This window comes from Pongo pygmaeus, chromosome X, assembly GCF_028885625.2.
Source record: "Pongo pygmaeus isolate AG05252 chromosome X, NHGRI_mPonPyg2-v2.0_pri, whole genome shotgun sequence".
Lineage (NCBI taxonomy): Eukaryota > Metazoa > Chordata > Mammalia > Primates > Hominidae > Pongo > Pongo pygmaeus.
The window spans coordinates 159583553-159609214 of NC_072396.2; the positions used below are offsets into that span (position 1 = coordinate 159583553).

General features: G+C 40.2%; 1 protein-coding gene across 5 annotated transcripts in view; it reads right to left on the minus strand.

Annotated features, from left to right (window-relative positions):
• Window positions 1–25662, minus strand: part of GAB3 (GRB2 associated binding protein 3) — a 75657-nt gene that overhangs the window by 24938 nt on the left and 25057 nt on the right. For 4 of the 5 annotated variants that reach the window (XR_010125360.1, XR_008497207.2, XM_063660166.1 and 1 more), the window contains exons 2-6: window positions 16756–17059; window positions 13987–14206; window positions 13009–13481; window positions 800–855; window positions 90–309 (exon numbers count right to left, since the gene is read on the minus strand). Coding sequence is in view for 3 of the 5 variants with exons in the window: in XM_063660166.1 (XP_063516236.1) it covers window positions 90–309; window positions 800–855; window positions 13009–13481; window positions 13987–14206; window positions 16756–17059 (1273 nt within the window). In the remaining 2 variants the exon portion in view is untranslated. The remainder of the gene's footprint in view (window positions 1–89; window positions 310–799; window positions 856–13008; window positions 13482–13986; window positions 14207–16755; window positions 17060–25662) is intronic. The other variant, XM_054473093.2, reaches the window with a different exon arrangement.

The following is a 25662-nucleotide window of genomic DNA, read 5'->3' on the forward strand; positions in this document are numbered from 1 at the left end:
CTAGGTCTTCCTTTACAGAAACCTTTTCTATGCAACCACCGGAACCTTGCTCCCCTACCCCTGTACAGCAGGCCTGGTCAAGTGCTTACATTTCCTCTGAGGCTTGAGATCTCTATTCACTGGGGGAGGTTCCAGGTTTGCAGGTAGCTCAGGCAATGGGCTTGAGATGCTTCCTGAGTTCATTGGAATGTAGTCATCAGGGCTGCAGTGGGGTCCAAGACCAGAGGCACCAGCCTGGGGGCTCATGGGCACATAGCTGTCTTCGATACTGGCTGAAGGTGTGGGGTACATCGGGGAGAACCTGCATGGCTGCAAAAGAATAGATACAGATTGGGAACCACAGACCAGTCATGGAAACTGCTATCAGAGGGCGGCCAAAGCTGTACATATGGTTTCAGTTCCAAATTATCCAAGTATAACTCTGAACTTCCTCAGCAAAGTCAGACAAGCCTCTAGTTCAAGTTCTGCCTCTGGACTTATCGTTTTAGTATAGGCAATAACTCTCCAAGATCTGACACTGGAAAACAGAGGGTTATGAATTTATGCAAATGCTTTAAGCATAAAGTGATGCCCTAAGTAGCTACACCAAGTTGAGCAAGTGTTTGAACCATTAGAACCAATAAGGCCCTTATAGAACACCAAGTCCTGTAGTTCCCAAGCAAGTTCAAGTCTTCAGGGGAGACTGTAAGAGTCCTCAGAGACTCAGAGTGCTGAATCTTAAAGATTTCAAGGGAATATACATAGATCAAGCTGTTTTTGGTAAAATTGATGCTTAAAAGAACCTGAGTGCTAAACTTACCAAATTTAAACTAAGCCGCTTGTCTCGGTGTCTTAAGGATTGGCCTTCTACATCAGCTGCAAGAAATAAGCCAAGGTGGTGAGAAATGCAGAACAATATCAACTGAAACTAGAGTCCAGAGAGGCAGAGAAGCATAACACAACAGTTGCTATTAGAGTCTAGCTGGGCAGTCAGAACACTTTTCCCCAACAGATGAAAAATCAGACCAGATTTTGAAGAAGTTTCTAGCCGATGGTTTGAGTTCTTTCTGTGAATTAGGAGGAGATATAGCAAGTAATTAACCAATGCTTGTTGCATTTGTTACATAAATCTTCTGAGCTGGAGGCAGAACTGGAGGTTTGAGGAGAGGAGAGAGGTTTGAAATATTCCTTGTAATGAGCAAGAGAACAGGGTGAACAGAGAAACGATTGCCTTGTGGAGCAGCATTAAGGGCCCAATTGAGGTCTGTGACCAGAAAAGCTACTCAGGTAGACCCATGGAGAGAAAGGACATTTGGAGTTATCCAGGATTAGAAACTCATCAGATGGATGCAAGAAACAGTGTGATATTAAAATTTAGAATACTTTAGACCAGAAGAGTAGATGAAACTATCTAGGTTGCAAGTGTTGAGAAAAGTACAAAACTCTAGAGAATCCAAGATTCAAAGAACTAAGAGATAAGTCAGTGAAGTATCTTGAGAAACAGCAACCATAGATTAATGAGGAAACTTGGGGGGTATGGTGCCATGAAAGTCTCAGGAAGGAAAGAATGGCCAACAGTGTTGAGTGGTGCAGAGAAGTCCAGCAAGTGCTCCCAGCACGTGGTGGCCAGAGCAAAGCGGCCCTCAGCCCTCAGCCCTCAAGAGCTTGGAGGTGTGAAAAGTCAGGAGGCCTCTAAGAAATAAACTTAAAATTCGACAACATCTTAAAATGCAAGGACAACTCCCAGCTCAGAAAAGATGTGACAGAGACTGATGGAATTAAGCATATATATTATATATACATATATGTGTATGTATATATGTATATATCTATGCTTACATATGTTTAAAGATGTACAAGTACTGGTTAAAAACTACCCTGAAGTCAGACTGTCTAGTTATAAATCCCTACACCACCATGTATTAGCTGTGTGGCACTAGACAAGTTACTTACCCTCTCTATGTCTCAGTTTCCTATTTGTAAAGTGAAGCCAATAATAGAACCTATTTCATAGGACTTCTGGAAAGGACGTAGAACACTGCCTAGAACACAGAAAGTACTTAATAATTCTTAGAAACTATTATGGAATAATTTCTTATTGTGGGACTTGCATGTGTGAGCACAAGCCCTTAACTCCCTTTCCACTACCAGACCCTTTTGAAGTCATCAAATAACATAAATATAGAGAAAACTCTGAATCAAAGACATAGGTATAATCCATGTGCCAGATACTTTAAGAGATTTGTGACAGATAGAATGCAGATGGGATCAGAGTAAAGGAAGGCACTTTTTCTCTTATATGACAGCATTCATTGCAAGCTTCCTGAAGTGCCCTTGGGCCTTAAGGGAACATGGGCAGACAGTACTCCCCATGGCCTGGGGTGGTGGTAGCTATGAAGTGAGGCTCCTCTGCCTTATATTGGGAAAAACCTAAAGACTACACAAGAAAACTGTTAGAACTAATACACAAATTCAGTAAAGTTGCAGGCCACAAAACCAACATAGAAAAATCAGTAGCATTTCTATATGCTAACAGTGAACAATCTGAAAAAGAAATTAAAAAGTAATCCCATATACAATAGCCACACAAAAACTTAAATACCTAGGAATTAACTTAACCAAAGAAGAGAAAGACCTCTATAAGGAAAACTATGAGACAATATTGAAGGAAATTGAAGAGCACACCAAAAAATAGAAAAATATTCCACGTTCATGTGCTGGAAGAATCAACATTATTAAAATGTCCATACTACCCAAAGCAATCTACAGATTCAATGCAATCCCTACCAAAATACCTATTATAGTCTTCACAGAAATAGAAAAAAATCCTAAAATTTGTATGGAACCATAAAAGACCCAGAATAGCCAAAGCTATCCTAAGCAAAAAGAACAAAACTGGAAGAATCACATTACCTGACTTCAAATTATACTACAGAGCTATAGTAACCAAACAGCATGGTACTGGCATGAAAACAGACACATAGACCAATGGAACAGAATAGGGAACTCAGAAACAAATCCACACACCTACAGTGAACTCATTTTTGACAAAGGTGCCAAGAACATACACTGGGAAAAAGATAGGCACATAAATAAATGGTGTTGGGAAAACTGTATATCCATACACAAAATAATTAAACTAAGACCCTTATCTCTCACCATATACAAAAATCAAATCTAAATGGATTAAACACTTAAATCTAAGACATCAAACTATAAAACTACTACAAGAAAACATTAGGGAAAAAAGGCTAAGACATCAAACTATAAAACTACTACAAGAAAACATTAGGGAAAATCTCGAAGACATTTGCCTGGGCAAAAAAATTCTTCAGCAATACACCAAAAGTACAGACAACCAAAGCAAAAATGGACAAATGGGATCACATGAACTTGAAAAACTTCTGCACAGCAAAGAATACAATCAACAGAGTGAAGAGACAACCCACAGAATGGGAGAAAGTATTTGCAAACTACCCATCTGACAAGGGATTAATAAACAGAATATTTAAGAAGCTCAAACAACTCTATAGGAAAAAAGTCTAATAATCTGATTAAAAGATGGAACAAATATTTGAATACACATTTCTCAAAAGAAGACAAACATATGACAAACAGGCATATGAAAAGGTGCTCAATGTTATTGATCATCAGAGAAATGCAAATCAAAACTGTCTCAAAAGAGACATACATGCAGCCAACAAGGATACAAAAAAACTCAACATCATTGATCACTAAAGAAATGTAAATCAAAACCACGATAACATGCCATCCCACACCAGTCAGAATGGTTATTATTAAAAAGTCAAAAAATAACAGATGCTGGTGAGGTTGCAGAGAAAAGGGAATGCTTATAAACTGTTTTTGGGAATGTAAATTAGTTCAACCATTGTGGAAAACAGTGTGGTGATTCCTCAAAGACCTAAAAACAGAAATACCACTCAACCCGGCAGTCCCATCACTGGGTATATACTCAAAGGAATATAAATCATTCTAACGTAAAGACACATGCACGCATATGTTCATTTCAGCACTATTCACAATAGCAAAGACATGGAATCAACCTAAATGCCCATTGATGACAGATTGGATAAAGAAAATGTGGTCCATATACACCATGGAATACTATGCAGCCATAAAAAATAATGAGATCATGTCCTTTGCAGGAACATATACAGAGCTGGAGGCCACCGTCCTTAGCAAACTAACGCAATAACAGAAAACCCAATACCACATGTTCTCACTTATAAGTCAGAGCTAAACGATGAGAACACATGGACACATAGAGGGGAGCAATAGACACTGGGGCCTATTGGAGGGCAGAGGATGGTAGGAGGGAAAGGATCAGAAAAAATAACTAATGGATACGAGGCTTAATACCTGGGTGATGAAATAGTCAACAAACCCCTATGACACAAGTTTACCTATTTAATAAACCTACACATGTACTCCTGAACTTAAAACAAAAGTTAAAATAAAAAATATATTTAAAAACTGCAATGAGATTATCATCTCACTCCAGTTAATATGGCTTATATCCAAAAGACAGGCAATAACAAATGCTTGTGAGGATATGGAGAAAAGGGAACCTTTGTACACTGTTGGCAGGAATGTAAATTAGTACAACCACTATGGAGAAGTTTGGAGGTTCCTCAGAAAACTAAAAATCGAGCTACCATAGATCCAGCAATCCCACCGCTGGGTATATACCCCAAAGGAAGGAAATCAGTGTATCAAAGAGATACAAAACTCCTATGTTTGCTGCAGCAGTGTTCACAGTAGCCAAGATTTGGAAGCAACCAAAGTGCCCATCGACAGATAAATAGATAAAGAAAATGTGGTATATATATACGATAGAGTACTCTTCAGCCATAAAAAAGAACGCGATCCCATCATTTGCAACAACATGGATTGAACTGGAGGTCATTAAGGAGGTTAAGTGAAAGAAGCCAGGTACAGAAAGACAAATGTCACATGTCCTCACTTATTTGTGGAATCTAAAAATCAAAACAATTGAACTTATGGGCATAAAGAGTGGAAGAATGGTTGCCAGAGGCTGGGAAAGGTAGCCAGGGTGGGGGGCTGTGGGGGAAGTGGGGATGATTAATAGATACACAAATTCATTAGAAAGATTAAGACCTAATATTTGACCACACAACAGGGTGACTATAGTCAATAATAACTTAATTGTACATTTTTAAATAACGAAAAGAGTGTAATTGGATTGTTTGCAACATGAAGAATAAATGCATGATGTGATTATTTCACATTGCATGCCTGTATCAAAACATCTCATGTACCCTGTAAATATATACACCTACCATGTACCCACAAAAATTAAAAAGAAAAAAGAAACTATAAAAGCAAGAGCAAACCAAACTGAAAAATAGTATAAGGAAATAAATAATAAAGATCACATCAGAACTACAGAAAAAGCTGGTTCTTCAAAAAGACAAACAAAATCCATAAACCACTAGACTAAGTGGTTTAGTCACTTAGTCAGTAACTAGAGTAAGAAAAAGCGAAGAATGCTCAGATAAATAAAATTAGAACTGAAAAAGGAGGCATTACAATAGTTACCAAAGAAATACAGACGGTTATTAGAGATTGTTTTGAACAATTATACATTAACAAATTTGAAAACCCAGAGGAAAAGGATAAATTCCTGGACACGTAAAACCTACCAAGATTGAATCAGAAAGAACTAGAAAACCTGAACAAACCAATAATGAGTAATGAGATTGAATCAATAATAAAAAAAAGTCTCCCAACAAAGTAAAGCCCAGAAACTTGATGGCTTTACTGCTGAATTCTACCAAACATTTGAAGAAGAGGTGACATCAATGCTTCTCAAACTATCCCCCAAAAAATGAAGAGGAGCGAATTCTCCCTAACTCATTCTACGAGACCAGCATCACCCTGACACCAAAACCAGACAAGGACACAAGAAAAAAAAGAAAACTACAGGCCAGTATCTCTGATGAACATAGATGTAAAATCTTCAACAAAATACCAGGTTTAGTACCTAGGTTATGAAATAATCTGTACAACAAACCCCGTGACACGCATTTCCCTATGTAACAAACCTACACATGTACCCGAAACCTAAAATAAAAGTTTAAAAAATTAAAAAACCAAAAAACACTAGCAACCTGAGTCAAACAATACATCATAAAGATAATACACCATGATCAAGTGGGATTCATCTCAGAGATGCAAGAATGAGACACATCACATCAACAGAATCAAGGATAAAAACCATATGATCATCTCAATAGATGCATAAAAAGCATTTGATAAAATTCAACATCCCTTCATGATTAAAAAAACTATCAACAAACTAGGCATATAAGGAACATACCTCAAAATAATAAAGGCCATATATGACAAACCCACAGCCAACATCATAGAGAATGGGGAAATGCTGAAAGCCTTTCCTCCAAGAACTAGAACAAGAAAAGAATGCCCACTTTTGCCACTTTTATTCAACATATTACTGGAAGTCCTGGCCAGAGCAATCAGGCAAAAGAAAGAAATAAAAGATATCCAAATTGGAAAAGAGGAAGACAAATTCTCTCTATTTGTACATGACATAGTATTAAATATAGAAAAATTTAAAGATGCTACTAAAAAACTCTTAGAACTGATAAATGAATTTGGTAAGTTTGCAGGATACAAAATCAACATACAAAAATCTGTAGCATTTCTATACATCAAACAATGAGCTAGCTGAAAAAGAAAGGAAGAAAGCAATAACATTTACAATAGCTACAAAAAATTTCCCAGGGATAAATTTAATGAAAGAGGTGAAAGACCTGTACAATGAAAACTAAACTACAAAACACTGATAAAAAGAATTGAAGAGGACACAAACAAATGGAAAGAAGAATTAATATTGTTAAAATGCTCATGGATCTGGCCAGGCACGGTGGCTCACACCTGTAATCCTGGCACTTTGGGAGGCCGAGGCGGGCAGATCACCTTAGGTCGGGAGTTCAAGACCAGCCTGATCAACATGGTGAAACCCCATCTCTACTAATAATGCAAAAATTAGCTGGGCGTGGTGGCGCATGCGTGTAATCCCAGCTACTTGGGAGGCTGAGGCAGGAGAATCACTTGAACCTGGAAGGCAGAGGTTGCAGTGAGCCAAGATCGCACCACTGCACTCCAGCCTGGGCGACAGTGCATGACTCCATCTCAAAAAAAAAAAAAAAAAAAAGCTCATGGATCAGAAGAATTAATATTGTTAAAATGAACATGCTACCCAAATTTATCTACAGATTTAATGCACTCTCTATCAAAATATCAGTATATCAATTACGTTCTTCACAGAAATAGAAAAAACAATCCTAAAATGTATATGGAACCACAAAAGACCTTGAACATCCAAAGCAATACTGAGCAAAAAGAACAAATCTGAGCTGGACATAGTGGCTTATGCCTGTAATCCCAGTACTTTGGGAAGCTGAGGTGGGAGGATCGCTTGAGGTCAGGAGGTCGAGATCAGCCTGGGCAATATAGCAAGACCCTGTCTCTACAAAGAAATTTTTTTTTTCAAATTAGCCAAGTGTGGTGGCGTGAGCCTGTAGTCCCAGCAGCTTGGGGGACTGAGGTGGGAGGATCATTTAAGCCCAGAAGTTTGAGGCTGTAGTGATCTATGATCACACCACTGCACTGTAGCCTGGGTGACAGAATGAGACCTTGTTTCTAAAAAAAAAAAAAAAAAAATTTAGAAAGAACAAAGCTGGAGGCATCAAACTACATCAATTCAAAATATACAAAATTACAATAACCCAAACAGCATGATATTGGTATGAAAACAGACACACAGACCAATGGAACAGAATAGAGAACCCAGAAATAAATCCACATTTTATGACATCAGCATAACATTTTTACCAAAACCAAAGACGTCATGATAAAAGAAAGTTACAGGACAATCTCCCTCATGAACACAGATTTTTTTTTGAAGTTCTAAACAAAATATGAGCAAAACAAATCTAGTAATTTATAAAAAGGATAGGTATCATGATAAAGTTGGGTTTATTCCAGAAATGCCAAGGTTAGTTTAGCACTAAAAAAATTATCCAGTGAATTTCTTGACATTAACATGATAAAAATAATATGATTATAAAGTGCTTTAACCACAAAAAATGATAATTATATTAGGTAATGTTTGTTAATTAGCTTGATTTTAATCATTCCATGATATAGATGTATATCAAAACATCATATTGTATCCCATAAATGTATACAATTATTTGTCAATTAAAAATAAAAGAAATACATCTATTCATGACTTTAGAAAATAACAGTTAGCAAAGGAGAAAATATGTGAATGACTTTAATCTAATGAATGGTATCTACAATATTCCACAGCAAACCACATTGTAATGGTGAAATATTAGAAGCTTTCTATCTGAGATCAGGAATGATACAAGGATCCATATTGTCACCATGACTATTCAGTAACGTACTGGACTTCTTATCCCATGCAGTGACATAAGAAAAAGTAATGAAAAATACAAGGGTTGTTAAAGAAAAAACAAAGCTATTATTATTTGCAGGCAATATAATTATATGCAAAGAAAAGACAAAATAATCCATAGTTTTAAAAAGCTGGATATAAAATCAAAATCCAAAACTCAATTTAAGTTTTCATACAACAGCAAAAAACAGTTATTAAAATACCATTGACAATAACATAAAAAATAGCAAATACATGGAAATATATTAATAAGAGATATGTAAAATTTCTACACTAAAAACTATAAAACATTATATACACAAATAAAACCTACATTGTACTGGCATAAAAACAGATACATAAACCAAAAGAACAGAATAGAGAGGCCAGAAATACACCCACATGTACATGGTCAACTACGCTTTGACAAGAGTGCAAAGAATACACAATGGAGAAAGGAGAGTCTCTTCAATAAATGGTGTTGGGAAAACTGGATATCCACATGCAAAAGAATGAAGTTGGGCCCTTTTCTTATACCATATACAAAAAATTAACTTGAAATGGATTATAGACTTCAATCTAAAATCTAAAACCATTTAGCCCCTAGAAGAAAATATAGGGGGAAAGCTCATTGACATTGGTATTGACAATGATATTTTGGATATGATTCCAAATGCACAGGCAAAAATAGCAAAAATAAACAAGCGGAGCTACATCAAACTAACAAGTGTCTGCTTAGGAAAGTAAACAATCAACAAAATGAAAAGGCAACCTAGAGAACGAGAGAAAATATTTGCAAATCATATAAAAGGGGTTAACAGTAAAAATATATGAGGAACTCACATAACTGAGTAGCAAAAAAACTAAATAACCTAATTTTAAAATGGGCAAAGATCCGAATAGACATTTCTGAAATGGCCAACAGGTACATGAAAAAATGCTCGACATCACTAACCATCAGGGAAATGCAAATCAGAACCACACAAGGTATCGGCCCACACCTGTGAGGATGGCTAATATCAAACAAGACAAGAAATACAAGTGTTGGAGAGCATGTAGAGAAGAGAACCCTTGTACACTGTTGGTGGGAATGTAAATTGGTATAGCCATTAAGGAAAACAGTATGGAGGTTCCCCAGAAAACTAAAAATATAACTACCTTATGATCCAGCAATCTCTCTTCTGGATACATATCCAAAAGAAATGAAATCAGTATGTCAAAGAGATATTTGCCCTTCTGTGTTTATTGCAGCACTATTCACAATAGCCACAACATGTGATATAGTTTGGCCCTGTGTCCCCCACAAATCTCATGTTGAATTGTAATTCCAATGTTGGAAGTAGGGCCTGGTGGGAGGTGACTGGATCATGGGGGTGGTTTCTAATGGTTTAGCACCATCTCCCTAGTGCTGTCTTGTGATAGAACTCTCACACGATCTGCTTGTTTAAAAGTGTATGTAGCACCTCCCCCTTCACTCTCTTCCTCCTGCTCCAGCCATGTAAGACATGCTTCCTTCCTCTTTGTCTTCCTCCATGATTGTAAGTTTCTTGAGGCCTCCCTAGCCATGCTTCCTGTACAGCCTGTGGAACTGTGAGTGAGTCAATTAAATCTCTTTGCTTTATAAATTACCCAAATTACCCAGTCTCAGGCAGTTCTTTTTTCTTTTCTCTTTTTTTTTTTTTTTTGAGACGAAGTCTTGCTCTGTCACCCAGATTGGAGTGCAGTGGTGTGATCTCGGCTCACTGCAAACTCTGCCTCCCAGGTTCAAGCGATTCTTCTGCCTCAGCCTCCCGAGTAGCTGGGACCACAGGCGCCCGCCACCACACTGGGTAATTTTTGTATTTTTAGTAGAGACAGGGTTCCACCATATTGGCCAGGCTGGTCTTGAACCTCTGACCTTGTGATCTGCCCACTCCCGCCTCTCAAAGTGCTGGGATTACAGTCTGAGCCACCGCACCCAGCCTCAAATAGTTCTTTAGTCCATTTTCAGTATGAGAATGGACTAATACAACATGTAGTCAATTTGTGTCCATCACTGGATGAATGGATAAAGGATATAATGGATATAAAAAATGTGGTATATATTCAGAGTGGAATATTACTCAGCCTTAAAAAGGAATGGTATCCTGTCATTTGTGACAACATGGGTAAACCAGGATGAGATTATGTTCAGTGAAATGAGCTGGGCACAGAAAAAAAAATACTGCATGATTTCACTTATATGTGGAATCTAAAAAAGTCAAACTCATGGCAATAGTAAAATGGTGGTTGTCAGGGACTGGGGAATGCAGGTAAATGAGAATATGTTGGTCAAAAGGTACAAACTTTCAGTGGTAAGTGAACAAGTCTGGGGGATCCAATGTACAGCATGGGTGGCCATGGATGTGCTAATTAGTTTGATTGTAATAATCAGTACATAATGCATATGCACATCAAATCATCATGTTCTGATGCATATGCATTCACACCTTGAATACATGCAATCTTTATTTGTCAATTAAATATTTTAAAATACAAAAATAAGACCTATATAAATGGAAGCATATTTCCTATTCGTGGATTGGAAAATTCAACATTGTAAAGATGTCAAATCTTCACAAACTGATCTACAGATCGGATGCAATCCTCCTCAAATCCCCAATATATTTATATATGTGTATCTAGAACCTCACCAGCTGACTGTAAAATTGACCCTAGAATAGCCATTATATTCTTAAAGGCAGGAGGACTTGTCCTACTGGATATTAAGATAGAATGGTACAGTAATTAAGAGAGTGTGGTATTGGTGCAAGCTGGACAAGTAGGCTCCAAGGGATAGAAAGCAGAAAGGAGACTCAGACCCTCACATACATGGGCACTTCATCTATGGCAGAGGGGGCGCTGGAGAGCCATGGGGACAGGGTCATCGGATGGAGATCCAGATGGACAAAAATGAACCTTGACCTCACTCTGCCACCACGTACCAACACAGATTCCAGGCAAATCTCAGTGGGAAAGGCAGAACAATAAACTTTATGCATTCCCTCTGCTTTATCAGAGCCATTTTGCTTCTAGGCACCACTGTTGTTTGGTCTTTGTTTCATGGTCAAAACCTCTATTTTACTTAGTTTTAACCTTTGTTTGCCTTCATGTAAAAGAACACAATCTAATTGTTTTATGTTTGTGTTGAAATTTCAAATTATTTCAAGTTTTTGTTCTTCAATTTAAGACTTTTAATTCATTTTCATATGTTATTATTCTACTGGTTTTATTCATTTCACTTCCTAAAATCTGCTTAACCACTTTCATTTTTCCCTTTTTGTCAACTGTTCACACATGTTAGCATATCCAGATCATTTGTGTAATCAGTATACACCTATTTCATAAGGACTGTCAAAAGGAAGCAACATACGTAATGGTAACATCATTAGGGACATTAGGGAAGGTTTTTACTAGTGACTTAATTCTCAGTCAGAATGAGAGATTCGTACAATTTGAAAATAAATTTGCACTCCTTCCACTTTCCATAATTCCTTGAAAACATGGCCTAAATAAGTAGTGAGGTGTGGGTGATTATATTTCAATGGAGAGAGAAAGAAAGAGAGAAAAGAAAGAAGAAAGGAGACACAGAGATAGACAACTAGTTTTTGTGTCTATCTGTGTATCTGAGAGATACAGACTGATGTAAGAAAGAAGAGCAAAATGCTAAGGTTGGTTGGCTCATGGCAGAAAGATGAGGTGGCCCAGCAAAGCAGTAAAGAAGAGGTTACTGAAAAACCACAATGAATGGGCTTGAATTGGCTTTCACCAAACAGCTTCTGAAGGCCAGAGAGGCCCAGGTGGAAAGAAACAGGCGGAGGAAGATGGAACTGCAAGCAGAATTGCAAGATAACCTCGTGAGGATAAATGGCCTTATAGAAAAGGGCAAAAGAGGGCTGTGGGAGGGTCCTTTGTACAGCCACTTAGAATTTGGAAAGAACAAGTGTAATGGGATGATGAATGAGGTTGATGGGATTGCTAAAAAATAGAAGGCAGTGATGGTCTGTGATCTCAGGACTCTCTATGTATGTGAGAGAGAGGCAAAGAAGGGAATGGGACTGAGTTGAGACAAAAGACATCAACTTTTGTACCAAGTGGGTCCCTGAGTGACTCCAAAAAACACTAGGAGCTCAGACTCAGGTGGGAAGCTTACCACATGGGCAAGGACTTGCATGGGCAAGCCCATCACAAGGGACCAGGGTTCCAACCTATTGCAGCATCTATGGGGACCTAAATGTCTCTCCTGGTGGTCAGGCTCAAAGGAGGGGTGGGGGGATCCGGGAACAGAAGAGTGCTGCTTTCAGGGTATATGCTTCCACCAAGGATCCAGCCCCATTAGAAGATCAGGCCAGCCTGAGCAAGGGACAAGCACATATGTACACAAGTACACACTACTGATGTGGCTTTTTACCAAGCTGCACACATCAAGGTAATTCTAACCCAGCCCCATCGTTTTGGTCCATTGGCACGACCTCACATGGACACAAAGAGTGAAGAGGAGCCAGGGTTTTCCTGGCGCCTGAATCTTAGGACCCAACGCTTACCTTTCCAGGTTCTCATGTTGTCTAAACCAGAGAGGGAGATTCTTCTTGGAACCAGAGTGCATTCTGGCTTCTTGCTAACGCTGTGTGTACTCCACTCCTCTTGGCGCCGTTCAGACAGATGGCTTGGCTTAGGGGGGCGGGGAGGTGGAGTGTTGGACATAATGTCTAGTTCTTTTGCTCCACAGGGTAAAGAACCTTGATTTTTATCTACCTGAATGGTGGAACTTAAGGAACTTTCCAGCAATGGTGAAGAAGACAAGTGGTCCCTGGGTGGCCCATTGATTTCTCTACTCCAGATCAGGGCAGCCTGAGGCCTTGAGGATGGCACCTCCTGAGCTCCACTGCCATGGCATGAGGGGTGGACCAAATGACTGGAGGGGAGCGGCTGCAGGCAGTCAACAAAAACATCATCAAATGAAGCCTGTTCCAATGAACGGTCTGAGTTTGACCAGCTATCACATCTGGTGGGTAGACTGGGGAAGAAAAGCATGTAAGTTGGACTAAAATGCAGCCATCCACCCACCACAAAACCAACGCTGGTCTCATTCCCATCTCCCCAGTACCACCTTGCTTGCTACTTGCATAGCCACATTCCCTCTACAACACTCAGTTACACCAACCCCTTGGTGTGGCAAAAGAAAAATGGTTTGTTGATTTTTTCATCCTCTAAGCATCAGATACACATGAAAATGCAAGGCTAGAAGTGAAAACCACAATGCTGAAATGCATGACTCATTCTGTTTAGTATACTACATGCTTCATCTTTCACAGTGGTTCATAGCGATCTGTTCCTGCCTTGACATTGGCAGGAAGAGAGGTGAGAGCAGACACACCCACTAGAAAATGCTACCACTAAATGGACTAATTTGGTGAAGCACACTGAACACATCTCAGCTACAGACTGCAAGAGGAGGCAGTGTGACTCTAGAGAGCATGCTAGCAGGCCCAGCTCAGACAGAGTCCTAGGCATAAGCATACCTGGTATGGTGCAGTCTTCCAGTCTCGCAGTTGGACAAAACCAGATAATCTGGAAGGAAGAGAAGCTCTGACTCACTTCTGGTTTCCTCAGTGGCTACGGCATTAGTGTTTGGGTCATCTCTTGGCAAAGAGGAGCTGGCAGCATGGGCGGTAAGAAGGCAGCTGGCAGAGGATGGCTGCAGGGAGGAGGGCGTGTAAGAGAGGCTCTCCATGGAATCTGCTGGAGAAATCATTTCCCAGGTTAATGTTTAAGAATGGCTATAACACGCACTCAAAATTTCTCCAACAGAATCAAAGAAGCCAAACAGAAGATGCAAATCACAGCTGGTGTTTGTACTGATGGAGAAGACCATTTCCCCAAGCTATAAACAATGTCTGGGAAAGAAGGCCAATGTTTCAAGAGCAAAGTGTTGAATCAATTAAGAGTAAAAAACCCAGCATTCTTGGCCTAAAAATCTGCAGTTAATCTACACACAGCTTCTTTATGGCCCTCAGCAGCAGCCCTGCCTCATTGTTTTTTCACTCAACAAACAAACATATATCTATATATATGCATAACAAGTACATGCATATAGTTATATATGTACTTGTGCATATATGTATGTATATCTATACATGTTTATTATATAGGTATATGTCTATATAGAATACCTATTACATCTACCACGTGCCCAGAATGCCACTAACCCTCACAATACAGCCAAGACAAAGATCCTGCCCTTACTGAAGTTTAGATTCTAGCAGAGAAGACAGACAAATAACACATAAATAAAGAATCCTGTTCATCACTGTTATAAGTAAAGGGAAGGAAAGAAACACGTGCTGTGGTGGCTGGAAAAGTCCATTTCTTTTTCTCAAGGAGCGTAACATTCTCCCCATCACCTGAGAACATGGCCCTTAAGATGAATTTGAATCAGGAATCAATGAGAACTCCAGATCAGAAACAGCCAATGAAAAGCCTGCTTTTATTTCCCTTTTGAACCAAGTTAATAGTCCAGGATTCCTGAGTCAGGATGACCCAGAACTGCCTGGGTTCAAGTCCAGGCTCTACTACATAGCCATTACTACATGACCTGCCTTCTCCAAGTTTCCTTTTCTATACAGTGGAGATAATAATCACACATAGGCCATAGAACTGCTGTGGGGATGAGACGAGTTAATATACAAAAGCATTTCAACAGAGCTCCTGGCCAGGGTACACACACAATGTGTTGACTACTATATGGTTGCTGGAGACAGAACCAAACACTCTGTGAAAAGCCACAAGAAAGCCCTTTGGGTGTAATTCTCAGATGAACAGGACCCTGCTCTTATGTGGTTCTAAAAACCGAGAGGGGGGCTACAGAGAATGGAAAGGGTCATAGGTGAGTTTTCTGGCTTCCTCCAACTTCATGCCGGGGCAGGCGCTCCAGTTTTGGCCTGGTGCCTTACTCATTCCTGGTGCTCTTGGGTTATTGGGAAACATATTATGTATGTATGTTTTAGGATAACTCCTGGATAAGGAAAGAAACAGAGGAGACATATAACACAGTATATGACGATATACCTAGTCAGGGCTGAAGGTACAGAACAGGGTGGTAAAGAGCCAGCAGCAAGGCTGGAGAAGTTGGTCAGGGAGGTTCTGCTTCATTTGCATAACGTCAGACTCTAGCCAGAACCTACTTAATGCTACTTTTCCAATTAAGTTTTGTCCATTGTACCAAGGATAAAGAACTTGCCATCACTTCACTTCCTTTTATTTGAGTGCTCCCAATGCTCAGCAATAGTATTGAATAGCCTCACTTAATATGCTTCCCTGGTTCGTGAAACGAAAAGGAATGTGTTCTCAGGAAGCACACTCTTGTGCCTGTCCCGGAGGGAGATTCAACTCTGACTCTCCATTGCCACCTAGCGTTAGAGTGTGGCTATTTCAGTGGCAGATGGTGGAAACCATGCAGTAACCCTTAAAATGTTGAAGCAACTATAGATTACAGGATTTAGGGGCAAAGTTTTGTCTACTAGACTAAGAGGCTAAAAGAAACCAGATTCAAAATCTCATATTTTGAGGAATAGGACATGCTGCAATAATGTCAGGGGCTCAACAACAAAATCTATGAAGGGAAGTGAATTGTAACCCTAGGTTACAATATACCTGGAAAATTACACAGGATGAGTTGTGTGTGTGCTTGTGTGCGTGTGGCAGAGAGAGAGAGAGAGAGATTCTGGGGTACTCTTCATGGGTCAATTGCTCCCACTGCCCAGAAATGGCCCAGAGCAAACTTACAACTAATTTCCTCTGCAGAGAACTTGAGACATTTGGAGGTATCAGGAAATCTTTCTTGCCTACGATAAGTAGCCAAGTTCTCTCTTTCTACCATTTAGTGATGAACAACCCAATAGGCACCAGAAATGCTGGAGTTCCAGAATATTCTGAAGTATGGCAATAGTTCATATTTCTAGAAAGTCATGAGTGTCAGCATCATGGGAAGACATCTTCATCCACATTTGACTTTCACCGTGGCTGAATGAGAGCAAAGACATGAGGGGGTTTTAAAGCCATTAAAGTAACCTGCAATGCTCAGCGTGTGCATGGACTCTGCCTTCCCACATTTGGACTGGGGAAAAGAGGGCAATTTCCAGTATTGTATTTGGTAGGAACAGTTCTGATATAAATTAGCCTGCCAAAACACCCTCAAGGAGGCAGGCTTGGCATCTGGAACTGTTTTTCTGCAGTAACCCTCCAGTCCTGGGATACCCCTTAGCACGTGGGAGCCCCAACTCTGCTCTTACCTGCACCATCCTCCAGGTGGCCAAGGTTGCAGACCTGACTGATGCTGTGCACCCACACCTGCATTTCTTGTTCAGTTTTGGCCACCAGGTAGAATGTACGGGAAGTAGTCTTGACAATGAACACGAAATTATTCTGAAATTCCTTCCGAACAAAGCTGGGGCCCACATGCTTCCACACTGCACACTCGCTGAGGTCTATCACCCGGATGGGCTTGCTGGAGTGCTTGTTCCTGTAGTACTCCAAGACATCGGGGTTGCCGCTCATGCGGCCTCGCCGGAGCACAAACCAGCGCTTGCGCCAGGCCTGCAGAAAGGCAATTCAATAAGGAGTTACTGGACCAATTTCTCTTGTTTCTCAGGCTATGCCAAGAACCCATGTCATGACAAGGACAGCAGGAAGGAAGCAAATCAGCCATTCTAATGATGAAACGCTTTGTATTACAGGACTAGTGCCCATCTTCAAGTCTGCTTTATTGGATGATTTTAAGGATGGGTCAGGATTGGAGACTCTAGTAATGGGATTCACACCCACAGTTTGAAGGGCCAGAATTATACAATCATTGAAATTGATGCAGCAAAGGAATGTAGTAGAAATTTAACATATCCTGAAGCTTTAAAAGAATCTTAGCAATAAAGAACTAGAAGGAAGCTTTCTTACTATTATCTATCTCAGTTCAAGAGCCAATATCATATATTAAAATCAGATGAAAATCACAAATGCTCACCACTGCCCCAGTATCTTCTAACATTGTTATTTAAGTTCCACACAACTGGCCAAGAAGGAAAATCATACACATTGGAGAGGAGGAGAGAGGATTGCCAGTGTCTGAAGGTGACAAATTGTCTTCCATAAAACCCCCAATGATGATTAAAACACTAATAGAATTCTCAGAGAATTAACTAGCTTGGCTAGTTACACTTCCTATGTAAGAGACCCTTGTCTAAGCGCTTTACTGTAACCCATTTAATCCCTAAAACTATACTATGGGAGGGGTAACTATTACTATCTCCATCTTATGTCTGATAAAATTGAGGTTCAGAGAGATTAAGTAATGTGCTCAAGGTCACATAGCTAAACAACTGTAGGAATGAATTTGAACTCAGGTTGGGATGGAAGGATCGGTAATGGATGTGAAGTTAAAAAAAAAAGAGAGGAAGTGTAGCCAGCTCTTCAGAAACATCTGACTGTAAAGGGGGAAAGCTCTGGGGTCAAGGGATTTTTTAAAGATGGGAGACTCTTAAGCATTCACCCCCTAAGTCACAGTGTTTTTCAACCAGGGATGGTATAATTCCTCTCGGGAGCATCTGAAAATATGTGGGTTTTGCTTGTTATAAAGCCTGGAGATGGAGTTGGAGGTGGGGCATGGCAGGATTGGCCTAAAGCTATCAGTGCCCCTGTTTTGAAACACTGTAAAAACAAAAAGGAATTTTCCTTAATGGAATAGGAATCTTGGAAAGAGCCAAGCCTGGAAGTCAGATGAACAGGTAAAGCTCAGTCCATGCTCAGAAAAGAAAAGAGAATGATATTCCACAGAAACCAGTGCCAAGATATGACAGGTCTCTTTTTGTGCTACTGAGAACTACTGAGAATGACCTAGGGCTCCTTGGCTTCCCACTCACCATTGACTTAGAATGTTTGATGTAGACAGTACCATCTTGGCTCAGTACAAAGAAAGGGTGCAGATCTCTGGCCTGGGGAAAGAGGTATTTACAATTGACCAAAGCCCTAGGGAGTCCCCTGGATCTGTAAACCTCCCTGCCCTCTCATGGAGCCAGGGGGAAGGAAATGTTTGAGTTCCTTGTCTTACATTTAGGTGCCCTTTGTTCATCAAAGGGCCAGACAGGCCAGCCTGCATGGATAGTGTATCCTTACTTTCTGCGGTAGGGAACTATGGCATTAGCCCCCGTTGGGAATTGAGCACAGAGAAGGATGACGGGCTGACCGCAGGGAGATTTATAGCTCTGTGGTTTTTCTCTCCCATGTGGTAGCATGTGTGACAGCAGGAAGTGTGGGGTTCTGCCAGGAGGTACAGCGACCCCTGGGACAGGAAGTCTTTTGTATCTCTAGCTTCATTTATGTGTGATACTTTCTAAGCCCACCAGCTTTGACCAAGAGGCCAGGGAAAAAGGAAAATACACTATTTGGAGTATTCTCAGCTCCCTCCCTGCTCAGAGAACATGAATCTGAGATGGCAGAGAATCCAAAGAAGCACTGACCTCCAATTATGCCTTAGAATAAAAAGCCCTTCCAGGACTGCCTTCCAGTCACTCCATGTCAGGTTGGGGCAGGTGAATCCTGGTTTGCTCCTGCCTTTACAGACAGTATAAAGCTTTGAGAAGGGGTCTGGCCATGAGTCAAACAAGGAGACAAACTCAGGAGACAAACAACATGGTGTGATTAAGTCCATGTTTTTAAGACAGGAAAAATAACAGCATGTTTGTATGCTCGTGGCACTGGATGGGAGTAGAGCCACTAAACATAAGAGAAGGAGCTCAAGTCTTGCTGTGGGGTTTGAAAGTGGGAAACCTGGGCTTCTGGCGTCAACTGAGGCAAACAGGAACATAAGGCCTAGTCCCGGGAAGGGGCTCAGGGGATGAGAGAATGCCATGTGTGCCTGCTGAGGAAAGCTTTCATGGGGAGGGAGCATGGGGTGCTCCAAACTTTCCAAAAGCCACTTTGGTGGGGGAAATGTAAAGAGGAACTTTGTTGCACTTCCCAAAAATGATTCTAAAAGAGGAAGTCAAACTAAGCACAGAAACAAGTTTCACATTAACCGCTCTTAGTGTTATGGAGACAATAGATTTCTTATCTTTTAATAACAATATTGGAAGAGAAGTAACACCAAGAGTTTATTTGAGTGCCTACTCTGCACTGTGAATCCTGCTAGACAATGAAGCTAGAAAAGGGGATTAGAGCTGGGATAGGGAGAAGGGTACAATTAGGATATGGGTAGATTTCAACTCAGCGTAGTGAGCGGTCTAGCAGAAGAATGAACCAGGAGTGGTGGAAGTGCAATGGGAAGAGTGACATGAAGAAGTTTGGGCTTTATCCATTCATTCAACAATTACCTGTTGATAGCCCACTAATATGCTGGACACTGTGCAGATACTGGGGAAGATGAAGTGAGCAAGCCACATGCCCTGCCACTCACAGTCTCGTGGGCAACAAGGGAGTGAGCAGATGGATAAACAGACAATTGCAATCAGTGAGATAAGTGCTACGATAAGGCAAAACCAAGATGCTATGGGAACAAACAAAAGAGACATCTCTCTCAGATCAGTTGTCTGGGGAGGCTTCCAGGAAGAAGTGGTGACTAAGCTAAGGCTAAAGTGGGGCAGGAGGAAGCAGCATGCACAAAGGCATTAAGGTGGAAAGGCTCAAAACTTTGCGTAAGTAGTTCAGCAGGGTTGGAAGGCAGGCATGAGGGTGGAAAGGAAAAAGAACAGTCACACAGTAACTTAAATAGGATGTAGCGTAGTCTTGATGCTGAATCATGCAAAATCGCCAGTGTGTCATCCCTTAGGTTTTTAAATCTCTACATAAGAGTTGTGATTATGCAAAAACAGAAATGAGGTGTTCTTGGAGCTCTTTGCTAAGTAGGTAAAACCAGAGGCCACATATAGTTCTGTTCCATCAGGCTTACAGGTTTCTGGAAAATGGAAGACATGTGACAAAGCCCCTGAAAGCAGTCAGCCTGCCAGCACTAAAGTGAAGCTTTTTACAGTGAAACAATGCCACAAGGGATGACGAGGGCCATGTCAAAAGGACTTAGGGGCTAACCTGAAGAGGCTACCACTGGCCATATATGAAAGAATTTTTGCTTTCATAAATACAGTCATATGCTGCATGACATTATAGTAACAATGAACCAAATACACAATGGTGGTCCTGTAAGATTTTTTTTTCAATCCTCCGAGACATCTGAATCCCAAAAGATTTAATACCATATTTTTATTGTACCTTTTCTATGTTTAGATACACAAATACCTACCATTGTGTTATAATTGCCTACAGTATTCAATATAGTACCATACTGTACAGGTTTGTAGCCCAGAAGCAATAGGCTATACCATATAGCCTAGGTGTGTAGTAAGCTAGGTTTGTGTAAGTACACCCTGTGATGTTTGCAAAGTGACTAAATCACCTAATGACACATTTCTCAGAACATATCCCCGTCATTGAATGATGCATGATTGTATAATAATTATAGTAGCTTGAAATCCATCAAGTACACTTAAATCCATGAGTTCATTGTGATATTAGAAAAAGAATTTGTCATCGTCAGAGGATGTAAGGGAACTACTTCATTTCCTTGAAAACTGCTTAAGTAAAAGGGAAGAATCAAGCATTATCCAACCTTTCCTCTATGTGAGCTGTCCCACTTGGGTAGATGAAGGGAATGTCTCTTTATGAATGTATTCTGATCAGTAATGGAAAAACAAATGACAGAATTAGAATATCCCCATTTTGCTAGCCCCAGTGAATTAACAGGTACAGCCATTAAGCATCAACAGCTGCTAACTTGGGAAAAGAAACAATCAGATATTTTGTGCCCTTGGTAGCCTGATATGAGGGTGCAATCAGCAGAAGCCAGCCTGTGGAAAACTCTACAGGTCAAAAGCCCAGGTTCTTCAATGGATAAGTTATAAGAAAAAGAAAAGCACAGGAAAGGAAGCAATCAATAAAATGAAAAGGCAACCTACATACAGGGAAAAAATGTTTGCAAACTACATTAAGGGGTTAATATTCAAATTTTACAAAGAACTCTTACAACTCAGTTGCGGAAAAAGAAACAAAAATGGGTGAAGGATCTGAACAGACATTTCTCCAATGAAGACATAAAAATGTCTAGCAGGTATCTTAGTCCATTTTCTTTTGCCATAACAGAATATCTGAGATTGGATACGTTAGACCTAAAACCATAAAAACCCTAGAAGAAAACCTAGGCATTACCATTCAGGACATAGGCATGGGCAAGGACTTCATGTCTAAAACACCAAAAGCAATGGCAACAAAAGCCAAAATTGACAAATGGGATCTAATTAAACTAAACAGCTTCTGCACAGCAAAAGAAACTACCATCAGAGTGAACAGGCAACCTACAAAATGGGAGAAAATTTTCACAACCTACTCATCTGAGAAAGGGCTATATCCAGAATCTACAATGAACTCAAACAAATTTACAAGAAAAAGCAACCCCATCAAAAAGTGGGCAAAGGACATGAACAGACACTTCTCAAAAGAAGACATTTATGCAGCCAAAAGACACATGAAAAAATGCTCACCATCACTGGCCATCAGAGAAATGCAAATCAAAACCACAATGAGATACCATCTCATACCAGTTAGAAGGGCAATCATTAAAATGTCAGGAAACAACAGGTGCTGGAGAGGATGTGGAGAAATAGGAACACTTTTACACTGTTGGTGGGACTGTAAACTAGTTCAACCCTTGTGGAAGTCAGTGTGGCGATTCCTCAGGGATCTAGAACTAGAAATACCACTTGACCCAGCCATCCCATTACTGGGTATATACCCAAAGGACTATAAATCATGCTGCTATAAAGACACATGCACACGTATATTTATTGTGGCACTATTCACAATAGCAAAGACTTGGAACCAACCCAAATGTCCAACATTGGATTAAGAAAATGTGGCACATATACACCATGGAATACTATGCAGCCATAAAAAATGATGAGTTCATGTCCTTTGTAGGGACATGGATGAAATTGGAAATCATCATTCTCAGTAAACTATCGCAAGAACAAAAAACCAAACACTGCATATTCTCACTCATAGGTGGGAATTGAACAATGAGAACACATGGACACAGGAAGGGGAACATCACACTCTGGGGACTGTTGTGGGGTGGGAGGAGCGGGGAGGGATAGCTTTAGGAGATATACCTAATGCTAAATGATGAGTTAGTGGGTGCAGCACACCAGCATGGCACATGTATATATATGTAACTAACCTGCACATTGTGCACATGTACCCTAAAACTTAAAGTTTAATAATAATAAAATAAAAAATAATAAGAAAAAGAGATCGGATAATTTATAACAATATTAGTTTATTTTGCTCATGATTCTGGAGACTGGGAAGTTCAAAGGCATAGCACCAGAATCTGCTCAGCATCTGGTGAGGATCTGCTTGCTGTGTCACCCCATAGCAGAAGGCAGAAGGGCAAGCAAGTGCACGCAAGAGCAAGAGAGAGCTGAACTCACTTTTAGAACAAACCCACTCTCTTGATAACAAACTCACTCCCTTGACACTGACATAATCCCATTCATGAGGGCTGACCTCATGACCTAATCATCTCTTAAAGGTCCCACCTCCCAACACTGTTGCATTAGGGATTAAGTTTCCAATACACGAACTTTGGAGGACACATTTAAGTATAGCAACAGGTATATGAAAAGATGCTCAATATCACTAATCACCAAGGAAATGCAAATGAAAACCACAATGAGATATCACTTCATATTCATCAGAATGGCTATTATCAAAAAGACAAGCGATAACAAGTGTTGGTGAGGGTGTGGAGAAAAGGAAACCCTAGTATACTGTTGGTGGGAATGTAGATTCATACAACCCTTATGGAAAACACTATGGAGGTTCCTAAGGAAGTTGAAATTAGACCTACCACATGACCCAGCAGACCCTGACCCAGCAGACCCTCTTCTGAGTATAGACCCAAAGGAAGTGAAATCACCCACTCATAAAGATATCTGCACTCCCATGATCAGTGAAGCATTAATTTACAATGGCCAAGATATGGAAACAACCTAGGTGTCTGTTGACAGATAAGTGGATAAAGATATTGTGGCATATGCATCACATCACACTGTGAAATATTATTCATCCTTAAAAAGGAAGGAGATCCTGCCATTTGCAAAAAGATAGATGGATCTAGAGGACATTATGGTAAGTGAAACAGGCCAGACACAGAAAGACAAATATAAACTTATATGGAAATAGTCTTTAGCGAGTTAAAGTGGGGTCATAATCAAATATGACTGGTGTCTTCATAAAAAGGGGAAATTGGAACACAGAGATGCATAGAAGGAAGACATTGTGAAAAGACATAGAGAGAAGATGGCCATTTACAAGTCAAGGAGAGAAGCCTGGAACACATCCTTCCCTCACAGCCTTGAGAAGGAACCAAATCTGCTGACAGCTTAATTTCAGATGTCCAGCCTCCAGAACTGTGAGACTATAATGCACCTCTCTTGTCTAAGCCACCCAGTCTGTGGTACTTTGTTACAGCAGCCCTGGGAAACTAATACACTCTTGCAACCTTTATTATGCATCTGAATCACCTGGAAGGACTTCCACTTCCAGCCACATTAGTGTACTGGACACTGAACTTGCCTCCTACCCATAAAACCAATTAGAAAACTAGACCAAATAAATACATGAAATAGACATTAGATGGCAGTCAGTGCAGAGCTATGGCCTCTATAAAAAGGAAAGCAAAAGAGGTGAGTCCCTGATCACCCTGGATTTCATCCTGTAAGCACTTTCTCAACCATGGCTATCTCACAGAGTTGAGAAAGCAGAGATCAGAATTCTGGGTGGTTGAGGTGGCTAGAATTTGCAGGACAAAGGACCACAGAGAACACAGCTGTGTAGAGAAAGAGCTCTACAAATCTACATAGGTGTTTTCCCATGAGACTTTGGCTGAATACTAACATTCATGTGTGTAGAGTGAAACCTCATGAGGTGCATCCTAAAACAACTACTGAAGACCCCCAATCTAAACAACTGCCAGAGCTCACACAGGGCTGGGAGATGTCTGAGTGCTGATCAGCCATAATGCAGACACCTGGAACATTCAGTAGCGACTCAAAGAAAGGCCACACCTTAGAAGCAGGAGTAAGGCCAAACTAGCCCTAGAGTACAGGCTGCTCTAGACTTGCCCCAAGAAAGCTTAAAAAGAAGGCTTGGAATGATCAAGTTCATCAGCAAGTTAATGAATTGCTGGCCAAAACAAAATTCAACACTCTAAGGAAAGACAAAAGCAGACACTCAACAATAAAATATTTACAATGAAAACATCCAAGAAATTACTAAATATGCAAAGAAGCATAAAAATATGACTCATAACCAAAGGAAAAATCAGTCAATAGAAAGAAACCTAGAATAACAGAGATGATAGAATAAGCAGACAACTTTAAAACAGCGATTATAACATTTGAGATTTAAAGGAAAATACGAACATAATGAGAGAAATGGAAGTTACAGACAAGAAAAAAAATGGAACATGTGTAGGTAAAAAATACAATATCTGAAACAAAAAAATACACTAGATGGGCATAATAACATCTTAGACTCTGAAGAAGTGATCATCAAACTTGAAGCACAGATAGAAAAGCCTGGGAAGAGAGGAATAACCAGAATCACCCAGAGAGCTGTTAAAAATGCATATTCCTGGACCTCACCTCCAGAGATCCTAATTCACCAGGCCTGACTTGGTGCAGAGGTGCAGATCACGATGCATAAAAGTAAGTGGCCACAGATGAAAATAAAAGAGGCTTCATCCAGTGTCATTCCCCTTAACTACCATCTATTTGATGATGGTTTACAAAATTATGTTTCCAATCTGGATCTTTCCCATGAACTTCAGACCCATATAGCCAACCATCTAACTGACATCTCCACTTACATATCTAAGAGGCCTGTCAAACTTAACATGGCCAAAATGTAGCTTTTATTTCATGGCCACTTAACCCTCTCCTCTCCCAGTCTCTCAATACCTCCCAATGGTACCACCATCCTTCCATTTTCTAAATACAAAAACTTTGGAGTGATCTTTGCTTCCACTCTCCACATCCAAACCACTAGTGAGCTCTGTTGACTCTACTTTCAAAACATTCCAAATCAATCCACTTCTCTCC